General features: G+C 39.5%; 1 protein-coding gene across 1 annotated transcript in view; it reads left to right on the top strand.

Annotated features, from left to right (window-relative positions):
* The window catches only part of LOC149298595 (rho family-interacting cell polarization regulator 1-like), a 211,462-nt gene that overhangs the window by 112,966 nt on the left and 73,810 nt on the right, over positions 1-24,686 (top strand). Inside the window, exon 17 of the mRNA XM_089487331.1 lies at positions 13,712-13,847. Coding sequence (XP_089343457.1) covers positions 13,712-13,847 — 136 coding nt within the window. The remainder of the gene's footprint in view (positions 1-13,711; positions 13,848-24,686) is intronic.

Genomic DNA, 24,686 nt, shown 5'->3' with positions numbered 1-24,686 from the left:
AGTGGTGTATCAGGGGGTATAAGGCGTATCAGGCACAGTGGCATATGTGGGGGTGGAGTGGCATATGTGGGAGGCAGCGTAGAGTGGCATATGTGGGATGCAGCGTGGAGTGGCATATGTGGGAGGCAGTGTGGAGTGGCATATGTGGGAGGCAGCGTGGAATGGTATATGTGGGAGGCAGCGTGGAATGGTATATGTGGGAGGCAGAGTGGAGTGGTATGTGTGGGAGGCAGCGTGTAGTGGCACATGTGGGAGGCAGCGTGGAGTGGCATATGAGGGAGGCAGCGTGGCGTGGCATATGTGGGAGGCAGCGTGGCGTGGCATATGTGGGAGGCAGCGTGGAGTGGTATATGTGGGAGGCAGCGTGGAGTGGTATATGTGGGAGGCAGCGTGGAGTGGTATATGTGGGGGGCAGCGTGGAGTGGCATATGTGGGAGGCAGCGTGGAGTGGCATATGTGGGAGGCAGCGTGGCGTGGCATATGTGGGAGGCAGCGTGGCAAGCCTGGGCTCAAACGTGCATAAATTGGGGGGGGGCTGGTTGGAAAATAAAGACAAGAAATGTATTTTATCAAAGTTTTTTTATTATGCTGTTTGTATTTAACAATTTGTTTATTAAATTATTTTAAATAAATGAAAAATTTACATTCATTTTTTTATCCGATTAATCGATTAATCGAAAAAATAATCGGCCAACTAATCGATTATGAAAATAATCGTTAGTTGCAGCCCTAATCCAGACCACCATTCGTAGTAAACCAAGAAGAACTCTCTTTATTACAAACACACAGAACTTATATACAATCTCAATGCAATGAGTACCGAACCCAACCCCCAATCCCATCAGCCACATCCCATCACAAATCCCATCAGTATACAGGGGATGTATCAAGTGAGGGGATTACAGAATACAATGGATTCCCCCACCTGTGTTATCCCCCCTGTAGTGCGGGTGCCGTCTGGGCAGACAGGGCTGTGTTGGCTGATTAAGAGCCCCAGCCAGATTATAGGATCGTCTCTTTGAAGGCTGGGGCTGAATCCACATCAGTCTCTGGGCCGGTTACACAATAAACACAATATAATATATTACCGGGTCACGGTATACGGAACCGGACACAAAAGTGCTCCGTGACCCGGCTAAACTTCATATGACACATGAGCCAGCTAGCCTGGCCCTGTCACATAGGGGTAATAGGTAAGTATCCTTAATAGTAATATGATTGACCCTGCAGTAGTTAATGCAGGGTTGAAGGGCTGTGTCACAAAAAAAATACAGCACCAATTAGGGAAGTGATGTATAAACCTTTGTGTGTTAGTCTCCTCATTTCCTGAAGACATCTGCATGTACTTGATAGGGCAGATGAATACAGGTCTTGTCTGTGGAAACTGCAGCTTTAGTGGTTTTACGGGCCAAATTAACAGTGTTATGAAGATAGTTCTCACAAATATAGGTCATCATCTTACTTAATTGTTTACATTTCAAGGGATAATAATTTTCCAGAAGAAATATTGCAGACTTATTAATATAATAGATGTGGCAGCATGTCCCCATGACTATATTAATGCTTGATGTTGAAAAAATGTTTGATAAAGTGAATTGGGAATTTTTTCTTGAATGTTGGGAGGAAGGATGAAAGCTGAAGGTTCGGTGGAAGTAGGTTCCAGAGGTATGGGGCAGCACAAGTAAAATCGTGTTAGATGGGAAAATGAAGTGGTGATGAGTGAGGAGGAGAGCCTTAGCCTATGGGAAGAACGTAAAGAACAGAAATGTATGGAGGAGCAGTGTTATGGAGGGCCTTATATGCTAGTACAGGGATTTTAATTCTAAAGGTAACAGGGAGCCAGTGGAGGATTTCAGTGAGGAAGCAGAAGAAGAGTGGCGTGCAGTCGAGACAATGGAATGCCAACTAGGGCTGCAACAAATAATCGATAAAATCGATAATAATCGATAATGAAAATCGTTGCCAACGAATTTCATTATCGATTAGTTGAATCGATTTTTATCGATTATAAAATGAGGGTTTTTTCAGAGCAGACACTCTGAAAAATACCCCTCATTATATAATCCGTTTCAGTGACTCACAGCAGCAGCTCCTACTTACCAGTCCCTCCCTGTAATCACTGTGACCACTGGCCCCGCCCCTTCCTTCTCCAGAACCACATGGCTGTGACACTCATCTAACTGTAAGTTAAAATTAATATTTGGGCTGCTGAAAGTTAGGGGAGGTGGGGGTTAATTTAGGGGAAGTTATGGTTGATGGGTCTTTAGGGTTAATTTAGGGGATGCTGTGGTTGATGGGGTCTTTAGGGTTAATTAAGGGGATGCTGTGGTTAATGGGGTGTTTAGGGTTAACTTAGGGGCAGTTATGGTTAATGGGGTGTTTAGGGTTAATTTAGGGTAGTTGTGTTTGATGGGGTATTTAGAGTTAATTTAGGGGCAGTTATGGTTAATGGGGTGTTTAGGGTTAATTTAGTGCTGAGGACTGAGGGTTAATTTAATTAATTTAATAAGGTTAACTTAAGGTGCAGTTAGAGATAAAGGGGGGCAAACTAAGGGGAATCTAAATCCTGGGGGCAGTGAAGATTAACCCAGTACTTATTTATAAAAGTATGGTGTTAGTGTGCTGCGAACGGGTCCGTAAGGGGACTATGAGATATCTGGGGGGTATAAGGCATATCTGGGGAGGACGGAGAGACAAATCTGGTGGTATAAGGCATATACGGTATATAAGGTATATGTGGGGAGGGCAGTGTGGCATGTCTGGGGAGGACGGAGTGGTGTATCAGGGTGTATAAGGCATATCTGAGGCCACAGTGGCATATCTGGGGGTAGAGTGGAGTGGCATGTCTGGGGAGGACGGAGTGGTGTATCAGGGGGTATAAGGCGTATCAGGCACAGTGGCATATGTGGGGGGTAGAGTGGCATATGTGGGAGGCAGCGTGGCATATGTGGGAGGCAGCGTGGCATGTCTGGGCTCAAATGTGCATAAATTGGGGGGGCTGGTTGGGAAATAAAGACAAGAAATGCATTTTATCAAAGTTTTTTTATTCTGCTGTTTGTATTTAACATCACTTGTTTATTAAATTTTAAATAAATGAAAAATTTACATTCATATTTTTTATCCGATTAATCGAAAAAATAATCGGCCAACTAATCGATTATGAAAATAATCGTTAGTTGCAGCCCTAATGCCAACCATAAGAGTGTTGCATTAATCAAGACGGGAAATAAGTGAATGAACCAGAGTTTTTGTGGATTCTTTGGTGAGGAATGGTCGGATGCGAGAGATGTTTTTTAGGTGAAAGCTTGTGTGGGTTCACTAAATGAGAGAAAAGTGAGATAAAAGTTTACAGTTAAACAAGAGCACCACAGAAATGTTAAAATAGCCTCAGCCCAGAAGGGTACAAAAAGGGAAAATCAGCCTCGTCCTTAAGGGGTTAATGTTATTAAGGCAAACATACTTACCAAATGGAATTATTTCTTAAGACTTATCTCTTTAAGATTCCCATGTCTTGAATATAGGGTGACCACATTTTATTTTTGCCATTTAGGGACACACTATGAAGTTCATTAGATTACTTACGCAGGTATATACCGTATTGTTTGGAAACATAGATCAACAGAATAACACAAACACCCAGCTTTGCAAGTATAGATCAATTGGAATTCACATAAAAACTCAGCATTAAAAGTATAGATAAAACCCCCTAAATTAGAGGCATAGATCACTGCCCACATAGAACCTGACAAATTTACATCTGCACCGATTCTCGTCCTCCCCAACCCATAGTCTCCTTATTTCGTAGAGGTGGATGCCTCCGGCAGTGCTTTGGGAGCCATGCTCTCGCTAAGACGTGGTGAGAGACAACTTCTCCACCTAATTGCCTACTACTCGAGGAAACTATCTACTGCAGAATTAAATTAAGACGTGGGGAATAAGGAACTTTTAGCTTTAAAGTTAGCTCTGGCAAAATGGCGTCACTTACATTGACCAATGTAATATGGAATATCTTAGATCTGCACAACGTCTTCACCCTCGTCAAGCTAGATGGGCATTGGTTTTTTTCACGTTTTCCAGCTCCACTAAGCTGGATTTGGTAGGCCTCTGCCCCAAATCAGCCTGCCTGTGCCACCACTGCCCATTTAGCAGCCTGCCTGTGCCACCTCGGCCCCTGAAGCAACCTGCCTGTGCCACCTCTGCCCCTGAAGCAGCCTGCCTGTGCCACCTCTGCCCCTTGAAGCAGCCTGACTGTGCCATCCCTTCCCCTGAAGCAGCCTGCCTGTACCACCTCTGCCCCTAAAGCAGCCTGCCTGAGCCACCTCTGCCCCTAAAGCAGCCTGCCTGAGCCACCTCTGCCCCTAAAGCAAGCCTGCCTGTGCCTCTTCGGCCGCTGAAACAGCCTGCCTGTGACACCTCTGCCCCTGAAGCAGCCTGTCTGTGCCACCTCTGTCCCTAAAGCAGCCTGCCTGAGCCACCTCTGCCCCTAAAGCAGCCTGCCTGTGGCACCTCTGGCCCTAAAGCAAGCCTGCCTGTGCCTCTTCGACCGGGCTTCCAGGCAGACCACCAGCAGCAGAGCCCCCTACAAAACGGGAATTAACCCGAAGGGGTTAACGCTGCACTGACGCTCTCATGGAGTGTGGGGACCTGATCCAACACCCCCCCCCTTCCCTGAAGCTGCCTGTGGCAGCTGAAACCGCGATTGCAGATTTTTCTGCAATCGCTGTTTCTGCCTACAAAATCACTCCGTGGGAGTGATCGTAGGCTTGGGGGCGGGCTTAGACAGGCTGTGCTGTCTGCCCAGGAGTCCTGGGCAGACAGCAGCAGCAGCGCCCCCACGATCACCGCGATTGTGGTGATGTGGGGGCATTTTTTGGAGGAGACGTACCTGGTACGTCCCGGTCTACCGGTGACTGTTAACCAGGAAGTATCAGGTACGTCCCGGTACTGAAGGGGTTAAAAAATCGAATGACATACCAAATAGAAATGGAAAAGGGTTGGAATATGACGTCTGATAAAGGCTGGGTGAAATGGAAAAAATATATTGTGGAGGGTGAAGTTCCATAAGAATGAAACATAGTAACATAGTTGAAAAAAGTCCATTAAGTTAAATCCCTCTATCTATCTATTCTTTCTGCTTTTGATTCAGAAGAAGGAAACAAAACAGATTTCATAATTTTTTGCATTTTATCACTTTATGGGGCAAAAATCCTTCCTGGCTCCAAAGGGCAATCAGATATATCACTGGATAAAAAAATTGTAAAATATTAATGCATATTTAATCATTTTAGCTCTCTGTATGTTCTGTTTTTCTAAAAAAAATACACAGACCCTTTTTAAAGACACCCATTGTATTTGATAGCACCACCTCTCTTGTCAGTGAATTCCATACCTTTATTGTCCTTACTGTTAAGAATCCCTTTCTTTACTGTCTATGAAATATTCACTGTTCCAGTCTCAGAGGACCACCTTTTGTTGTTTGTGCATTTCAGTTATTGAACAGGTCACTGGAGAGCTTTTTATATTGTACCTGCTTATATTTACACAATGTTATAAAATCCCTGTAAGACGCTGTTTTTCTAGTGTATATAGATTCAACTTTTTTAGTCTTGATAACTAAGATTTTCCAACCCCTTATTACTTTTGTAGCTCACATTTTGCACACTTTCTAGTTCCATAATGTCCTTTTTAAGGACCCTCAGGGTGAGGTCTTACCATAAAGAGGCAAGATGATATCCTCCTCCCATGAATCAATATAATCGGACCTCAAATAGAGGTATAAGGCATATCAAGCAAGCAGAGTGGCAGAGTAGCAAGCTGTGGGGCTGATGTGCATAACTGGGTGGGGGCAGGTTGGTGAATAAAAGGAAATAAAATAAAAAAATGCATTTTTCTGAATCCATAGTTTTTATTAAATATGTAAAAATAGTTTACATGTGAATTCATATTTACTAATATAACTTTTTTGTTATAGCATAGTCTTATATTTAGGCTTTTTCTTTTTTTCTAAATTAATATTCACATTATGGGGGGTCATCTTATAATCAGGGTTGTTTTATAATCTAGCAAATACGGTACTTACTGATAACCCACATTAGTCTTAAATAGCGTCTTTTGCATTTGTTTTCTAAACGTATGCATTAATATGTGTAATTTGTGCTTAAACTAGGGCTGAAACAACTAATCGATAAAATCGATAATAATCGATAATGAAAATTGTCAACGATTTTCATTATCGATTAATCGAATCGATTTTTATCGATTATAAAAACTAGAATCCGACCTCAAACAGAGATCGGATTATAACACTAGAATCCAGATCCCCCGCAACGCTGCAGGGGACCTGGATTCCCCTCACTGTCGGCCGGTCTCTCACTTCCGTCTCTCTCCCCCTCCCATACACCCCTCTGACTCCTCCCCCCTCCCATACATCACTCTGCCTCTCTACCCGGCTTCGTTACTGACTTCATAGAAGCCTCAGCGTAAGTGAAGGGCAGTAACGGAGGCTGTCTGTGCGCATCCTCTCTGTCAGCCGGTGGGGGTCTGCATCGCACAGACAGCCTCCGTTACTCACCTTCACTTACGCTGAGGCTTCTATGAACCTGCAGTGAAAGTTCCTGTCAGTAACGGAGCCAGGTAGAGAGGCAGAGCGATGTATGGGAGGGGGGAGGAGTCAGAGGGGGGTGTATGGGAGCGTTTTAAAAGCGTTTAGGAGGCGATCAACGATCACCTCCTAAACTTCAATGGTGTCGCTGGAATGCCTCAATCAGGAGGCATTCAGGGACACCAAACACTTACCTCAAGACGGGCTGTGACCGCTCCGGAGAGCGGTCACAGCTGCCACTGCCGGTGATCTTCGCCATCCGCAAGATGGCGGCCGCCCGGGAAAAAAAATAATAAAGTTGAAAAAGTTCACTAGAGAACTCTGGCTCCACTTGCAGGTTGAATACAGGTACTGCATTCAACCATACAAGTCAATGGAGCCCAGTTTTCTAATCACTATGTGATTAGTAAAATATAAAAAAATAATAATAAAAAAAGGAAAAAAAAAAAAAAAAAAAGCTTAAAAAAAACATGGTAACATTTAAAAATTATTAAGCATCAGAGGAACTATCCAGTTCCAGCAAAATGTAAAAAAAAAAAAGTCCAAAAAGAATAAAATAAAAAAATAAAGTTTATTATTATGAGCAAATGCTAAAATCAGCGCTGTATCTTCCCAAAAATCCTGACATGGAAAAATTTAAATAAAAGCATTTCAAATGCCCAAGGGGTGTCTAATTTAAAAAAAATAATGGTTTGATGGGGTAAATAGGATCGGCCGGGCTCAAAGATAGGGCATAGGCACAGACTGACCGAAATGGGGAAAAAAAGCGCACTTCCAAAATGTGGCATTTTAACCCCAAACACCAGACAAATCCATACATGAGGGGTATGACTGTACTCGGGAGATGTTCCTGAAAACACATTGGGGTATTATTTGATAGTGATGTATACCTGGAGCTATAAATTAATACCTAAAGTACAATTTGTGTGAAAAAAATACCCAAAAAAATACTACCACAAAGTGTGGCAAAGGCTGGTGGTAGAATCTCATGCATGGAAAGGATTAAAATACTAGCCTTTGAAATACCTTGGGGTGTCTAGTTTTCAAAAATATATGGTATGATGGGGTAAATTGAATTAGCCGGCTTCAAAGATGGTCCTATTAGGACATGGGGGCAGAATGACCAGATGTAAAAGTTCCAAGTTAAAAAATGTGCACTTCCTAAATGTGGCGTTTTACCTCCCAAACAACCCGACAAACCCATGCATGGAGGGTATGACTGTACTCGGGAGATGTTGCTGAACACATATTGGGGTGTTGTTTGAAAGTGTTTTATAAAAACACAAGAAAAGAAAACACACACCACTAGTGTAAATGAATAAGTAATACTTTTAAACCAGGCACAGGAAAGTCCACCGTCCAGCAGCAAGAACTTTCACAATATATCCCTCTCTCTCTCAACGCGTTTCACCGGACAACCGGCTTCCTCAGGAGTTGAATCAGGATTTTCCTTTGCAGCTTGCCCGAAAATCTAACATAGACCACCTTCCTTATAACTCAACAAATCCAGAGAGAGGTATATATTGTGAAAGTTCTTGCTGCTGGACGGTGGACTTTCCTGTGCCTGGTTTAAAAGCTGATTACCTTGTGCACGCTTTTGTACATTTCGTCTGTTGTAAGTGCAATATTTTACCTTATCCACATGACCAAGTGATACTGTGCCATTGCTGCTGTGTTTTTATATTTTTTAGCCACAAAGAATTAAAGAATATTTTATGATGAGCGCATTTGTGTCCTTGGAAATGTGAGTGCACTACTTACTTGCAGTATTGCTAAGCCTTATTTGCATACAGAGTCACACTATATTTTTTTCAAAAATCTTTTTTCCCCTATGTGGATGTGCGCCCCATTTGGAAGAATTGAAAGTGTTTTATACCAGGAGCTGTAAATCCATACCTGAAGAGCAATTTTAGCGATAAAAAACACAAAATAAATTACTACCACAAAGTTTGACAAAGACTGGTGGTAGAATTAGTGCATGGAAAGAGTTAAAATTCTAGCATTTGAAATACCTTGGGGTGTCTAGTTTTCAAAAATATATGATTTGATGGGGTAAATTGCGTTGGCCGGCTTCAAAGATACCTGAAATGGCACATGGGGGGAAGAATTACCAGATTTGGAAAAAATGGTTTTGAAATAGCAAAACGCCACTTGTACTTAATGCTCCATAACGTGCAGAAAAAAGCAAAAAAACATAAAAATATTGGGTATTTCTAAACTCAGGACAAATAGTAGAATATATTTAGTAGGTTTTTTCATTAGCTTTTTTGGATGAGTAAAAGATTTTTGGGGTAAAAGTCAGAAAATGTGGGGGGTTTTTACATTTTTCATCATATTTTATTATTTTTTTTATGGGAAATTAGATAATATGATTAAAACAATGGTATCTGAAGAAAGCCCTTGTCCTGAAAAAAACAACATATCATTTTTGTGGGTTCACTAAATGAGTGAGGAGAAAATTACATCTAAGCACGAACACCTCAAAAGTGTTAAAACAGCCTCTGTCCCAATGGTACAAAAGGTAAAACACAGCCTGGTCCTTAAGGGGTTAAATAAACTTTCTTCCTTTATCATGTTGACTCCCTTTAAGTATTTAAATCTTACTATCATATCTCCCTTTCATGTCTTTCTTCCAGGCTATATATGTTAAGATTCTTTAACCTTTTCTGGTAAGTTTTTTTCCTGTAATCCATGAACCATTGTAGTACCCTTCTCTGAACTTTCTGCAACGTATTTATATCATTCTGGAGTCTCCAGTACTGTACACAATACTCCAAGTGACGTCTCACCAGTGCACCAGCATGAGCACTTCCCTCTTTCTACTGCTAATACCTCTCCCTATACATCCAAGCATTCTGCTAGCATTTCCTGCTGCTCTATTGCATTGTCTACCTACCTTTATGTCCTCTGAAATAATTAACTTTTCCTCAGATGTTGAGGTTATGACAGTATCAAATATTCTATACTTTGGTAACCTTGGTTTTAAAAAAATAGAAATGCAAAGTCTACTACACCACTTTGATCAATTATTTTATTCACCCAATCAAAAAATAATCAATAAGATTCTTCCTAAAGTAAACCCATGTTGTTTTTGTTCTTCAAACCCATGGGATCTTAGACTCACTGGCTTGTAGTTGCCCAACTCTTCCTTATTGCATTTCATGTGAATGGCCACAACATTTGTTAATTTCCAATCTTCTGAGACTACTCATGTCGACAATGATTGGTTAAATAAATCTGTTAATGGTTTTGCTAGTACACCATTAAGCTCTTTCTATAACTTGGGGTGTATCCTATCAGGCCCCATCAACTTATTCGTCTTTACCTTAGACAGCTGTGAGGCAGAACCTCTGTCTTTATAAACTTGCATGTATCAAATCTCTTTTTTCCTAACTGAGGTCCTTTTCCTTCATTTCAACTGTAAAAACATAAATTTTTATTAAAGAAGTCTGCTAATCCTTTATCCTATTCTTTGTACAGTCATGTGAAAAAGAAACTACACCCTCTTTGCATTCTATGGTTTTGCATATCAGGACATAACAACAATATTTTGTTCCTTAGCAGGTCTGAAAATTAGGTAAATACCTCAGGTGAACAAAACACATAACCTATTACACCATGTCAGGATTTAGTCAACAAAAATAAAACCAAAAAGGAGGAAACGGTGTGTGAAAAACTAAGTACACCTTATGATTCAATAGCTTGTAGAACCACCTTTATCAGCACTGCTAAAACATCATCTTTTATAGTGGTAGTTACGCTTGCTGATGCTCAATGAATAAAGGGCATCTGGTTAGCAGCACCTAATCTCCTACTTAGCATCTTAATGCCTATGGAAGCAGTAAGTGTGAATGCAGTATTGGCAGTTATCACTAGACTTGTACATTCGTATTCGGGTGAACATGAAAACTAACACCGAACATGGCGGAGGCAAAACGAAGACGCACACAACACAAAGAATCTTCGTGTTCGTCTTCATCTTCGTCTACTAATCTCCCTGGTCCCTTCCTCATCTAGCCTACCTTATCTACGCATCATCGCAGGGGTTGACGGAAGCCGAAATCCGTAGGTTCGCCATCAGGGGTTCAAGGGCCGTGCGAACAACTCTATTGATCGCCTGCAGGAGCCTCCTCTGGCATCAACCAATTTTTTTTTCCTGCAGGTTATTAAGCAAAACCATTTTTTTCAAAGTCTGGTCATTCTGCCCCATGTGCTTGATTATAAGACGAGGTTTTTTTCCTATATTCGAGGTTGTCTTACAATCAGACCTCAAATAGAGGTCTGACTACAAGACTAAGATCCAGATCCCCGCAGGGAACCTGGATCCTCCTCTCTGGCAGCCAGTGGACGTGCAGGAAACCTCCGCTGCTGACAGGGCTTATATGATGGAGTGCCGGTGTGACATGACCTTCCGCTGCTCCACCACAGAAGCCCCGGCGGAAGTACCGGCATGCAGCAGCAGAGGTTGTCTCTGCGCATCGCACAGACGTTCACCGCCTGCCAAAGAGGAGGGTCTCCCACAGCGCTGCAGGAGACCAGGATCCTCCTCCCTGGAAGTCGGTGAACATCTGTGCGATGCGCGCAGACAACCTATGCTGCTGCCGGCACTTCCACCGGCGTGATATGACCTTCCGGTGCTCTATCATAGAAGCCCCTGAAGAAGTCCCGGGTAACAGCGGAGGTTGTCTGCGCACATCGCTCTGACGTTCACCACCTGCCCCCACTTGACACCAGGGAGCACAGGGGACAAGCCTGGGGATGCATTGGTAAGTCAAGGGGCATAAGGCATATCTGAGGGACAGAGTGGCAAATATCAGGGGTACATATCAGTGGGGTATAAGGCATATCAGGAGGGGGCTGATTGGTATATAGGGGTATAAGGCATATCAGGGAGGTAGAATGGCATACATGGGGGTATAAGGCATATCAGGGGGCAAAGTGGTAAATAGGGGGAATAAGGCATATCAGGGGGGGCAAAGTGGCATATAGCGGGGTATAAGGCATATAGTTAGGGTGAATCAAGCATTTCCCATATCTGTTTATTTCTTGCTGTTGATCTAAAAGAAGACAAAAAAGGCAGTTGTGGCTCTTTCCAATTTTGCACAAACTAGGGAATAAAATTCCTTCTTGACCCCAAAATGGCAGTCAGATCTCTCCTTGGATCAAGAAGCTGTTTCCCCATAATTTAAATATTGTATCCCTGAATACATCCAATTGTTGTTTAAATGTCTGGGGTGCAGAGTGGCATATAGGGGGTGTAAGGCATATCTGGGGGGTAGAGTAGCAAGCCGTGGGGTAGATGTGCATAACTGGGGGGGGGGGGGGCAGGTAGGCAAATAAAAGGAAATAGAAAAAAATTCTCAATCATAGTTTTTATTAAATATGAAAAAATTGTGTACATGTGAATAAATATTTACTAATAAAACTTTCTTCCTATAGGGTAGTCTAAAATTCTGATGTTTTCTTTTTTTCTAAATTAATATTCAAATTTTGGGGGGTTGTCTTGTAATCGAGCAAATACAGTATTTTTGAAAACTAGACACCCCAGGGTACCATTTCGATGCACTAATTCTATTTGTCTAACTTTGGGGTAGTAATTTATTTTGTGTTTTTTATCACAAAAATTGCACTTCAGGTATGAATTTGCAGCTCCTGGTATACGTCACTTTCAAACAACACCCCAATATGTTTTAGCAACATCTCCCAAATACAGCGATTTGTCGGGTTGTTTCGCAGGTAAAATGCTACATTTGGGAAGTGCGCATTTTTTAACTTGGAAATTTGAAATCTGGTACTACTGCTCCATGTCCTAAGTGGGCCATCTTTAAAGCCAGCTAGTTTATTTTACCCCATCGAACAATATATTTTTGAAATCTAGACACCACAAGTTATTTCAAATGACGGTATTTTAACCCTTTCCATGCACTAATCTTACCACCAGCTTTGTCAAACTTTGTGGTAGTAATTGTACTTCAAGTATGAATTTACAGCTCCTGGTATATGACACTGTCAAACAACATGTTTTTAGCAACATTTTTTGATTACAATGATACCCCCCATGCATGAGTTTGGTTGTTTGGGGGTTAAAAGGTCACCCTTTGGGAAGTGCGCTTTTTTTCCATTTTGGTCAGTCTGTGCCTATGACCTGTCTTTGAACCTGGCCACTCCAATTTACCCTATTAAACCATTCATTTTTTTTTAAAGTAGACAAATCTTGGGTATTTGAAACGCTTTTATTTTAACTCTTTCCATGCCAGGATTTTTGGGAAGATACTGCACTAATTTTAGCACTTGCTCATAATAAACTTTATTTTTTAGTTTTATTTATTTTATTATTTTATGACTTTTTTTTACATTTTGCTGGAACTGAATGGTTCCCCTGATGGTGACATCACTGTATATTTTTTAAATGTTATAACATTTTTAAAAAAATTTTAGCTATATTATTTTTTTCCAGATTTTTTTTTTTTAAATAATATTTTACTAATCACATTGTGATTTGAAAGCTGAGCTCTTTAGAGACCCTCTGGGAAATTTATTTTTTTAAATGATGTGCCGTGGAAAAATCTCTCACAGTGGCAGTTGTCCTGGGGTGGGTATTCAGTCCAATTGTTAATTGGCTCCTTAACTGTTTTAAAACAGGTGTCCATGTTGATGCCCCGAGGAGGGGCCAGATATGCTCCCTGATGCCAATCCCAGTGTTGCTGAATACCTCGACATTTAAGTGATCATAGAGCACTTTCTAAGCTTGTTTAATGCCATGACGTGCCAGGCACGTCATTGGTCATTAACTGATCGTTTTTGCGTGACGTGTCTGGGGTTAAAGTAAGAGGTTAAAGTAAAGAGAGACATATATTTTGGCTGTGTAATTATGTACAGTATTTTTGTGGTAATACAATCACAAAGTTAATATTTATGGAGAAAAACTGGCTTGATTAAGATTAAGCCAAAGTATGTGTGTGGTTAACACTAAGCAGTGTAGTAGTAGTATTAATAATAACCAAATTCTTCTGTATGTGAACGCTTGATCAATTTCCTGTAGGATGATTATCATTTTTTATCTTTCTTATTTTTATCTTCTATGTTTATTTTCTCTTTTGTTATAACTAGAATTTAGGCAAATATGGACCCCTTCGATGTCGTGAGATGTATGCCCTTGATAAGCTGATGAGAGAGGCCCAGAATCTAGAAGTTATCAGCAGACTGTCAGCGGAAAAATCAAAAGTTGTGATCACAGCAGAGGACGGTGAGAAGTGTGAAATGTTACACCAAGGAATGTATCCAAAAATCTACCATAGAACATGTGGGATTACCGTATTTGCTTGAATATAAAACGAGGTTTTTTTCAAAGCACAGGGGACAAGCCTGGAGATGCATCGGTAAGGCATATCAGAGGGACAGAGTGGTAAATATCAGTGTGGTATAAGGCATATCGGGAGGCAGAGTGGCATATAGGGGGGAATAAGGCATATATAATGGACAGAGTGGTAAATATCAGTGGGGTATAGGGCATATCAGGGGGGCAGAGTGGCATATAGGGGGTATAAGGCATATCGGGGGGCAGATTGGCATATCAGGGAGGTAGAATGGCATATAGGGGGGTATATGGGATATCAGTGCGGCAGATTGGCTAATAGGGGGGAATAAGGCATATCTAGGGGGCAGAGTAGTAAATAAGGGGTATAAGGCATATCAAGGAGGCAGAGTGGCATATAGGGAAATATAAGGCATATTAGGGGGCAGAGTGGTAAATACCGGCCAGCAGCAGCGAAGGTTGTCTGCACGCGTTGCACAGACCTCCACTGGCTGCCCCCACTAGACACCAGGGAGTCTGAAGCACGGGGGACAAGTCTAGGGATCTATGCATCGGTAAGTAGGGGTATGTGGGTGGTAAGTAAGAGTGGCATAGGGGGGTATAATGGTTTTCTGGAGGCAAAGTGGCATAAAGTGGGTTGAAAGGCATATCAGTAGGGCTGAAACAACTAATCGATAAAATCGATAATAATCGATAATGAAAATCGTTGTCAACGATTTTCATTATCGATTAATCGAATCGATTTTTATCGATTATAAAAATTATAATCCGACCTCAAACAGAGATCGGATTATAACACTAGAATCCAGATCCCCCGCAACGCTGCAGGGGACCTGGATTCCCCTCACTGTCGGCCGGTCTCTCACTTCCGTCTCTCTCCCCCTCCCATACACCCCTCTGACTCCTCCCCCCCTCCCATACATCACTCTGCCTCTCTACCCGGCTCCGTTACTGACTTCATAGAAGCCTCAGCGTAAGTGAAGGGCAGTAACAGAGGCTGTCTGTGCGCATCGTTTAGACCCCCACCGGCTGACAGAGGATCATCCTCTCTGTCAGCCGGTGGGGGTCTGCATCGCACAGACAGCCTCCGTTACTCACCTTCACTTACGCTGCGGCTTCTATGAAGTCAGTAACGGAGCCGGGTAGAGAGGCAGAGCGGTGTATGGGAGGGGGAGGAGTCAGAGGGGTGTATGGGAGCCACCCTCCCATACACCACTCTGGCTCCTCCCCCTCCCATACACCACTCTGGCTCCTCCCCCTCCCATACACCACTCTGCTTCTCTACCCGGCTCCCTTGTGTCTTGTGAACATCCGAGGCTTACAGGAGGACGAGTGGAGTATGGGAGGGGGGAGGAGGCAGAGTGGAGTATTGGAGGGGGAGGAGGCAAAGTGATGTATGGGAGGGGGAGGGGCCAAAGTGATGTATGGGAGGGGGAGGAGCCAGAGTGGAGTATGGGAGGGGGCAAAGTGGTATATGGGAGGGGGAGGAGGCAGAGTGGAGTATGGGAGGGGGGAGGAGGCAAAGTGATGTATGGGAGGGGGAGGAGGCAGAGTGGAGTATGGGAGGGGGGAGGAGGCAAAGTGATGTATGGGAGGGGGAGGGGCCAGAGTGGAGTATGGGAGGGGGCAAAGTGGTATATGGGAGGGGGAGGAGGCAAAGTGGTATATGGGAGGGGGAGGGGCCAAAGTGATGTATGGGAGGGGGAGGAGCCATAGTGGTGTATGGTAGGGGGAGGAACCAGAGTGGTGTATGGTAGGGGAGGAGCCAGAGTGGTGTATGGGAGGGGGAGGAGCCAGAGTGGTGTATGGGTGAGTTATAGTGGTGTATGGGGGGTATTATGAATTTCAGGGCATATAGGGGGTATAAGGCATATCTATATTAGGCATATCAGGGGGGCATAAAACATATCTGGGGGTAAAAGGTATATCAGGGGGCTCAGTTGCATATCACTGGCATATAAGAGGTATAAGGCATATATGGGGGCAGAGTGGCAAGCTGGGGGTCAGATGTGCATTTAATAAAAAAATAAACAAGGCTTTTTTCTCATAGTTTTTATTAAATATGAAAAATAGTTAACATATGAATTAATATTTACTAATAACTTTGTATTAAAACCTAGTTTGAGAAACACTGTGTTTGGGTTCTTTTAGCTTTTATTATTATGTCAGTAAAATAAGAAGGTGAATAGAGAGAGGCCATTGCAATAAAGAGATGAAAGTGTAAATTGTACGTTTTTTATTACATTATTTTAAATTGAAAAAAAATAAAAAAAAATTATCCGATTAATCGAAAAAATCGGCCAACTAATCGATTATTAAAATAATCGTTAGTTGCAGCCCTACATATCAGGGAGTCAGAGTGGCATAAAAAACTTTTTCTCAATCATAGCTTTTATTAAATATGAAAAAATTGTTTACATTAATATTTCATAGTAAATCTTTTTCCCTATAGGGTAGTCTTATATTCAGGCTTTTTTCTTTTTTTCTAAATTAATATTCAAATTTTGGGGGGTCGTCTTATAATGGAGCAAATATGGTACTTTAAAACAGGTTAAAGGATATAATGGAACATTTAAAATGATGAAATGTATTAATGCAAATTACAATTACAAAAGTTATGGTGGGTAAAAGGTGATGGAAACCCTTCCACTTAAATTTAAGGGGTAAATAGAAGTATTATTAAACACCCATCTACACACACCAGACAAGCCAGAAGGCTTGTTTTTCCCTCAGAAATCTCATGGTGCTTTCACAACCACAAGGGATTCTGGGTAGGCACATGCAAACAAGGTTAACATTAGGTGATAATTGTTAACCTTGTTTGCATGTGCCTACCCAGAATCCCTTGTGGTTGTGAAAGCACCATGAGATTTCTTTTTTTTTTTTTTTTTTTTTTTTTTTTTTTTTTTTATTAGACCACATCACATACAGTATATAAAAAAAGGAAACATCATATATATCAATTGAGAGTACATATAATAAATATAGCAGCATATAAATACAAATATTCATAATTCCCATTCATTTTACACGAAATGAGCAGCAAGTATTTCCAACGTTTTTTATATAAATAAGTTATTGATGCGTCTAAAATTGCAGTATAAGACATATACAACACGATTAGACCGGGAATACAACAAATCTTCCCAGTCTATAACCCGCAACAAAAAAAAACAAAAGAAAAAAAGAAGAGAAAAAAGAAAAAAAAAAAAAAAAAAACCCATCCACACTATCCATTCACACTGTCAAGCCAAATTAATGTATTCAGTAAGTTTATATATTGTATTAAATCGATTGCTATCAAGGAAGAATATCAGGGTACCGAGTCAGCCATGGTCTCCAAATGTTATAGAATTTCTGTAGACACTGATGAGAAAGAAAAAAGCCGCGTTCCATCAAGCATTGATGGCTGATTTGATTCACAACGTGATCCAAAGAGATAAATGATGATTGTAGCCATTGTCTAGCCAGAATTATCTTCATGGCTAACAAGCATTGTACTATAAAAGCCCTTTGATTAGACCGAAATTCTTTTAAATCAAGATGTAGTAGGGCTCTTTGCATGGAAGGTACTACCTTTTGATTCAAAGTATCAGAGATAAGCTTAAAAATATCTTGCCAAATAGGTTGAATCTGAAGGCATTCCCACCAGATATGAGAGAATGATCCTAAACAAGAGCGACATCTCCAGCAAATAGGGGAAACATTAGAGTTAAATTTACATTGTTTCGCCGGGGTTATATACCATCTCCACATTATCTTGTAATGCAATTCAATCATATTGAGACAGTGCGAGATTTTATTAACTTCTAATAGACTACCTATCCATATGTCTAAATCGATCACACACTTTAAATCTGATTGCCATGCTTTTAATGCTGTATGAACAAGGGGAGTTTCTATTTCTTCAAGCAGCATATAACATTTTTTTAGGCTTTTAAAAATAATCTCTGTAGAAAACAGATCGCATATCTTTTGACTCAGAATAGAAGAGGACTGCACATACAAATGAGATCTAACATAAAAGGTTATCCTAAAAACATTAAAGGACTCCAGATTGCCGAGTTCAAATTCCACTAAGAGCTGGGAAAGAGTTTTTATTTTGTCCTGTATCAAGATATCTATAATCCTTTTGTTCCTAAAATTAGACCAATTTCTCAAGCTTAATTGGGAAACGTTATACTGAAGAATTTCAAGCGGGGCTGTTAAAGCTATTTTATCACGGAGGCCTAGTCGAGGCTTAATATATTCCCAAAACTCCATAGAACTGTGGAGAGTAATTGGAAGATTATTTCTAATTGATTTCAACTTAGACTGATGTAGCCAGAGTATGCATTCCAGGTTTGAAAAGCCTGTCAATTCTTGCTCAATCACAAACCAATCTATATTGTTAATATTTTTATATTGTAATTTCAAGATATGTGAGAGCATACTTGCTTGAGCATATCTCTCTAGCGATGGAACATTAAGTCCTCCTTTACTTTTACTCGCTGCTAGTGTTTTCCGTGCTATTCTGGCTCTTTTACCCGCCCAGATAAAGTTATCAATATTTTTCTGAAAAACCGTGGACCAACACAGCGGGAGCCTGACCGGAATCATTTGGAGAAGATATAACCATTTGGGAACTATATAAGATCTAATAACATTCATTCTGCCAAGCCAGGAAATAAAAAGGCCTTTCCACTCTTTAGTTTGCTTAATCAGTTCATCACGTAATTTACTAAAGTTAACTTCTATGATTTCCGAAATTTTAGTTGGAATTATAACCCCCAAATAATCGATCTTATCGGTCGCCCAAGAAAAATCAAAAGATTCCTGAATGCTCATTTTGAATGAAGCCGAGAGATTCATCATTACAGCTTGTGTTTTAGTAATGTTCAATTTATAATTCGAGAAGCTGCTAAATAAATTAATTTCGGCCATCAAGTATTCGACTGAGTTTAACGGATCATACAGAGAAAGTAAAATATCATCCGCATATAAGCAGAGTTTATTTTCCAACTCGCCGATTCTTATTCCTTTAATGCTTTTATTAAATCTAATTCTCGATGCTAATGGTTCTAATGTAAGAATATATAACAAAGGTGCCAATGGGCAACCTTGTCGAGTCCCGTTATTTAATCTAAAACGTTCTGATTTAAAGCCTTGGCCAACTACCATTGCGGTTGGTGTTGTGTACAACGCCATAACAGCTCGAATAAAACCTTCGCCAAAGCCATAGGATCTCAGTGTCTGTTCTAAAAAGGACCAATTAACCCGATCGAAGGCCTTTTCCGCGTCCAAAGCCAGGAAGATTGAGGGAATTTCATGAGTGGTTACATATTCAACTATGTCAATAATCTTACGAACATTATCACTAGAATATCTTCCTTTTATAAAGCCAGACTGATCTCTACCAATTAACTGTGAGCACAATGGTTTTAAACGGGCAGCTAATATTGAAGAATAAATTTTAGTATCCAAATTAATCAAAGAGATTGGCCTGTAGTCGGACACTTTCAAACACTCTTTCCCAGCTTTGGGTATAGGAAGAATAATCGCCTCCAACATACCGTTAGGAAAGGACCTATTTGCGCTAATTTCATTGAACATGTTTGTTAGATGCGGCACTACCAATTTGGACAATTTTTTGTAAAACAATGCTGTATATCCGTCAGGGCCTGGGGCTTTACGTACTTTGTTTTTTTATCGCCTCATTTACTTCGCTCTCCAAGAAAGGAGCATCCAATTGTTCTATCAATGTGTCAGTCAACTTCGGCAATCTGGAGTCCTGCAGATACTGTCTCATCTGTGCATCATCTTGGGCTTGGCCTACAATGTTATACAGAGATGTATAAAACTTACCAAAGGCTGTCCCAATATTATCAGGACTTGAGATATATTTATCCCCATCTATAAGTTTAAGGATTCGATTTTTTAAATTTCTATTTTTTAATTGGTTAGTAAGCTGTTTCTCTGCCCGGTTCCCAACGTAGTAGAATTTTTGCTTTAATTTAATCAAATTATAATTTGCTTTACTTATTAAACGGTCCTCTATTTCTTTTTTTAATTTAATCATGTTCGTAATGTCTTGTTCTTCATGAGATTGACCGCACTTTCTTTTTAGATTACTCAGTAAAATATATAAATCTGACAATTTTTCTTTTCCTTTTTTCCTATTATATGCGTCTTTTTTAATTAAATATCCTCTCAGGACACATTTATACGCGCACCAGATATTACCCAGACTCACATTATGCGTCAAATTCTCAGAAAAAAACTGAGTGGTCGTCTGGGATATATACTCAAGAGAATCCTTACAGCCTAGTAATGATTCATTTATCCTCCAAGGACGTGAGGTTAAATGAAATTTCTTTTCTATTTCTAAGCAAACTGGATCATGATCTGTCCAGGCTGCATTTCCTATACTAATGCGCTTACAATCTGAGATCACGTTTGCTGTAGTTAATATAAGATCTATGCGTGAGAAGATCTTATGTCGGCCTGAAAAAAAGGTATAATCTTTATCTGACGGTCTCAACGTCCTCCAAATATCATAGAGTTTATATTTACCAAGAGTAATACTGAAAGCGTTAGATAAATTAACTTGGTTACTATTAGGAATACGACCTCGGGAGCTAGTGGTGTCCAATAGTGCATCAGGAGCACAATTAAAGTCCCCCATACACAGAAAGGTTCCCTGAATAAACTTCTGGACTTTTTGTAATGTGCCATTTAAAAAGTGGTTCTGTTTGTAATTAGGTGCATATATGTTCAAAATAGAGAATAATCTCTCATCGAATTTGCACACTATGAAAACATATCTAGCATGAGAATCCTTCTGCTTATAAATCAACTCGACTTTGATTTTATTTGAAATTAGAATAGCTACGCCTCGTTTTTTCTTGCTAGGTAACGATGAATGTTCGAGGACAATATATCTTTTATTATTCAATCTGCAGATATCTGCATTTTTCAAATGAGTTTCTTGAACACAACATACGTCTATATGATGATTATTTATATAATTGAATAGCGAGTATCTTTTATGAGGCAGATTTAGTCCTTGAACATTCAGCGAAGTAATCTTAAATAAATCTTCCATGTTTCAAATTATTGTGGCTGACAAAAACATGATACGGCTTGACACCCTCACAATCCATACATCCTACATCCATACACAAATAACAAAATTTAAACAAAATAATGGAAACCCAATTACTATTCAGGCATCGGAGAAAGAACCCAACATTCTCCGAGGACATAGTAACTCCACCTTATTGAGGAGCTATACGGGAACTAATCTATGTCTATGTTAGGTAAATAAGTCAAATGGGAGGGAAGAGAAAAAAAAAATAAAAAAAATAAAAAAAAAAAAATCAATCAATCATTAATCCTAAGTAATTGAGAAGAATAAGATAAATTTCCCTAAGAATATAAAAAATTTAAGTTATAAATATAATTATGTATTAAAAAACATATAATGTGAATTTATGGAATTAGAAACACCATACACCAGGTGTCACGTAATACTTAAAGGAGGTAGGATACTTCTTATCCATATCAAAATTAATCCTACGTGATTTAAAGAGAATTAAATAAATTTCCCTCGGAATATAAAAGATTAAGTTACAAATATAGTTATGTGTTAAATAGCATATATCGTGAAATTATGGAATTAGAAACACCATGCTCCAGATATCGCGTAGTGCTTAAAAGGGGTAGAATACATTTTATCCATATCAGAATTAATCCTAGATGATTAAGAAGAATTAAATAAATTTCCCTAGGAAAAAAATGTAAGTTATAAATATAATTATGTGTTAAATAAGATATATCATGAAATTATGGAGTTAGAAACACCATACTCCAAGTGTCACGTAGTGCTTAAAAGAAAAAAAAAAAAAAAAAAAAAAAACACCCCCCCCCCCAAAAATCGCGCATCCGCGAAATTATTACTGCAAACCATGTACAACATTTCCTTTAAGCCAACTCCTAGCTTCATCAACCGTTGATAGCTTAATTGGTTGGTGCTGAGCGGACAAGATAATCAATTTTACTGGGAATCCCCACGAATATCTGATATTTTGCTCTCTCAAGATCTTGGTCACTTCTTTAAATTCAAATCTCTTTTGTCTGGTAAATAAAGAGAGATCTTGAAAGAACATTAAATTTTGAAATTTATCTACTTTCGGAGCATATTTGTTTGCTGCCAATAATATTTTCTGTCGCATAAAGAAAGTTGAGAAACGGATAATTATATCCCTGGGTTTTCCTTCAGCAATATTCTTTGGTTTTAACGTTCTGTGTACACGTTCAATCATATCGTCTCTATCAACGTCGCGGATGCCCATATCTAAAAACAATTCTTTCAGGTAAGATCTGATAGAGTCCTGCTTAATGTCCTCCGAAATGCCACGTATTCTTAAATTCTTCCTGCGCGTACGATCCTCGGCATCATTTAATTTTTGTTCCAGATTCCTTATGATATTCTCTTTGTGGTTAAGGTCATCTTTAATTGATTTTAACTCTAATTCAAGAAACTCATTCTTTTGCATAATTAGATTCAGACATTCTTGCGTTTTTTTAAATTCACTTTTCCACTCCGTGTTCACTTTCATAAGTTCCTCTTTAAATGAGTTCAACTGAGATTCCATGCATAATTGCAAATATTCTTTGGTAATCATTTGAGTAGATTGTGCTGCAGGACTTAAAGAGTGTCTTCCAATTTCATCTATAGTGGAATCAGATAGACACACAGATTCCTCCATTTTCCTATGAGCCTGGGGTGAAAATAACGTAGAAATCTTTTTTTCTTTTTTTTGGTCTAGGTCTCTTGTTTCTCTTTTTTTTGATTTTGGATCCTCTCTTTTGGAAGCCATCGTGTCCACTTTAATTTTTGTGAGTTTCAAAATAAACTAATAAAAAAAATATGACTATATGTAATTTTTTTTCTTTTTTTTCCCTTTCTTTTTTCTCTCTTTTTCCTTTTTTCTTATTTTCTTCCCTTTTTTTTCTCCTTTTCTTTTCCTCTTTTTTCTCTCTCACCTTTTTTTTTTTATTTTTTTTTTTTTTCCCTTTACTTCTTATAACCACAATATCAGTAATACGTGATAATCAGATATTTATAAATTCATTAATGAAATATATATCGCAGTGAAGATCAAAGTATATTAGTCCAAAATCCGTTATTTATATATAGACCATGATCCACTTGTTCATCAAAATCACAAATACAAATCAGATTTCACCTCCCTCCGGGCTTAATTAAATTAAGGTGTCCAATTCCAGCATGATTATTATAATTCAATAATTAAATTAGATTTCAACTTGATTAGAAGATGCAATCCGTTTCACATAGTGGAGATAAACTAAATCAATTAATTCCATCCAAATCTAAATTCATATGTGTAGATAGTAATGATGACATGATTAGTAAAGTTGAATTAATAAGGTTTGTATCGCAATATTGATCAAAGTATATAAGCCCAAAAATCAGTTATTTATAAATAGACCATAATCCACTTATTAATCAAACTATAATCAAATTTCGCCTCCCTCAATGCTTAATTAAGTTAAAGTGTCCTATTCCAGCATGATTGTTATAGTTCAGTAAGTAAAATAAATTTCAACATGATTAGAAGATGCATCCGTGTCACGTGGAAAAGATAAATAGGATCAGTTAGTTCCATCCAAATCTAAATTCATGTATAGAAATAGTGGATTGATAACATAATTAATGACATGATTGGTAAGGTTATGTTCATGTAAAGTGGTCAATTTTCTTTCTCCTGTGTAACTTGATTGCGTTATAAAGTCTATTCACAACATAATTAAATTATAGAATCTGTTCCAACATGATTATTGTCCTTTCAATAGGATTTTTTGTTTTTTATTTTAATTTTTTTCAGTGGTAATCTCATTTAAGTAAATTGTCAGATTAGAATGTCCTCCATCATGATTATAAATAAATAGATTCCAAAATAGATCCAATCATGATTAGCAAGAAGAATAAATAAAAGGTACTTTTGACGATTCCATGAACTCTGGAGGTCCCGCTCGATCTGCTGCCACAGCACCTCAGGATCAAAAATCTGTAGCGCTTTTTCCCACCAGGGCCATCAAATATCAAATATTAATTTCTCTCGGTCTTACTCCCGCTTCCACCATGTCGGCAGTATAGCCGAATCTTTCAGTATGGAACATCAATCGGTGGCTGCCACACCACAGGATATTCTCCCGGGGTTGCTGCAATCGACGAGTTTTCAAAGAAACCAGTGGACGGAGCTTTCAGACCTCAATCGCCCGGGGAAGGAAACCATGCGGAGGCCACACGCTAAAAATTCGCGGCTGGATCATCGGGCATATCGGAGAGGCAGGTCCCAGGACGCCATCACCTAAAATTCATCCCGCTCGCTCCAACGCTCCACCCCGTGAGCGTCTCACGTCATCACGCCCCCGCCAGCACCATGAGATTTCTGAGGGAAAAACAAGCCTTCTGGCTTGTCTGGTGTGTGTAGATGGGTGTTTAATAATACTTCTATTTACCCCTGCAAATTACAATAAATACATAAAAACAGCCTTTCCAAAAAAAAAAACAAATATTAAGGCACCAAAGTCTCTTTGCTTTTCAGGACACGCAGGACTTTCTTTAGATACCATCTAATTTACAATAAAAAAAATATAAAATATGGTGGTATGGTATTTCAAATGCTGGTATTTTGACCCTTTCCATGCACTAATTCTACCTCTAGCCTTTGTCAAAGTTTGTGATATATGTCACTGTCAAAC

This window comes from Sceloporus occidentalis, unplaced genomic scaffold, assembly GCF_023333645.1.
Source record: "Sceloporus occidentalis isolate IW3139 unplaced genomic scaffold, rSceOcc1.0.p SCAF_32, whole genome shotgun sequence".
Lineage (NCBI taxonomy): Eukaryota > Metazoa > Chordata > Lepidosauria > Squamata > Phrynosomatidae > Sceloporus > Sceloporus occidentalis.
This window is presented reverse-complemented; position numbering and strand designations above follow the sequence as displayed.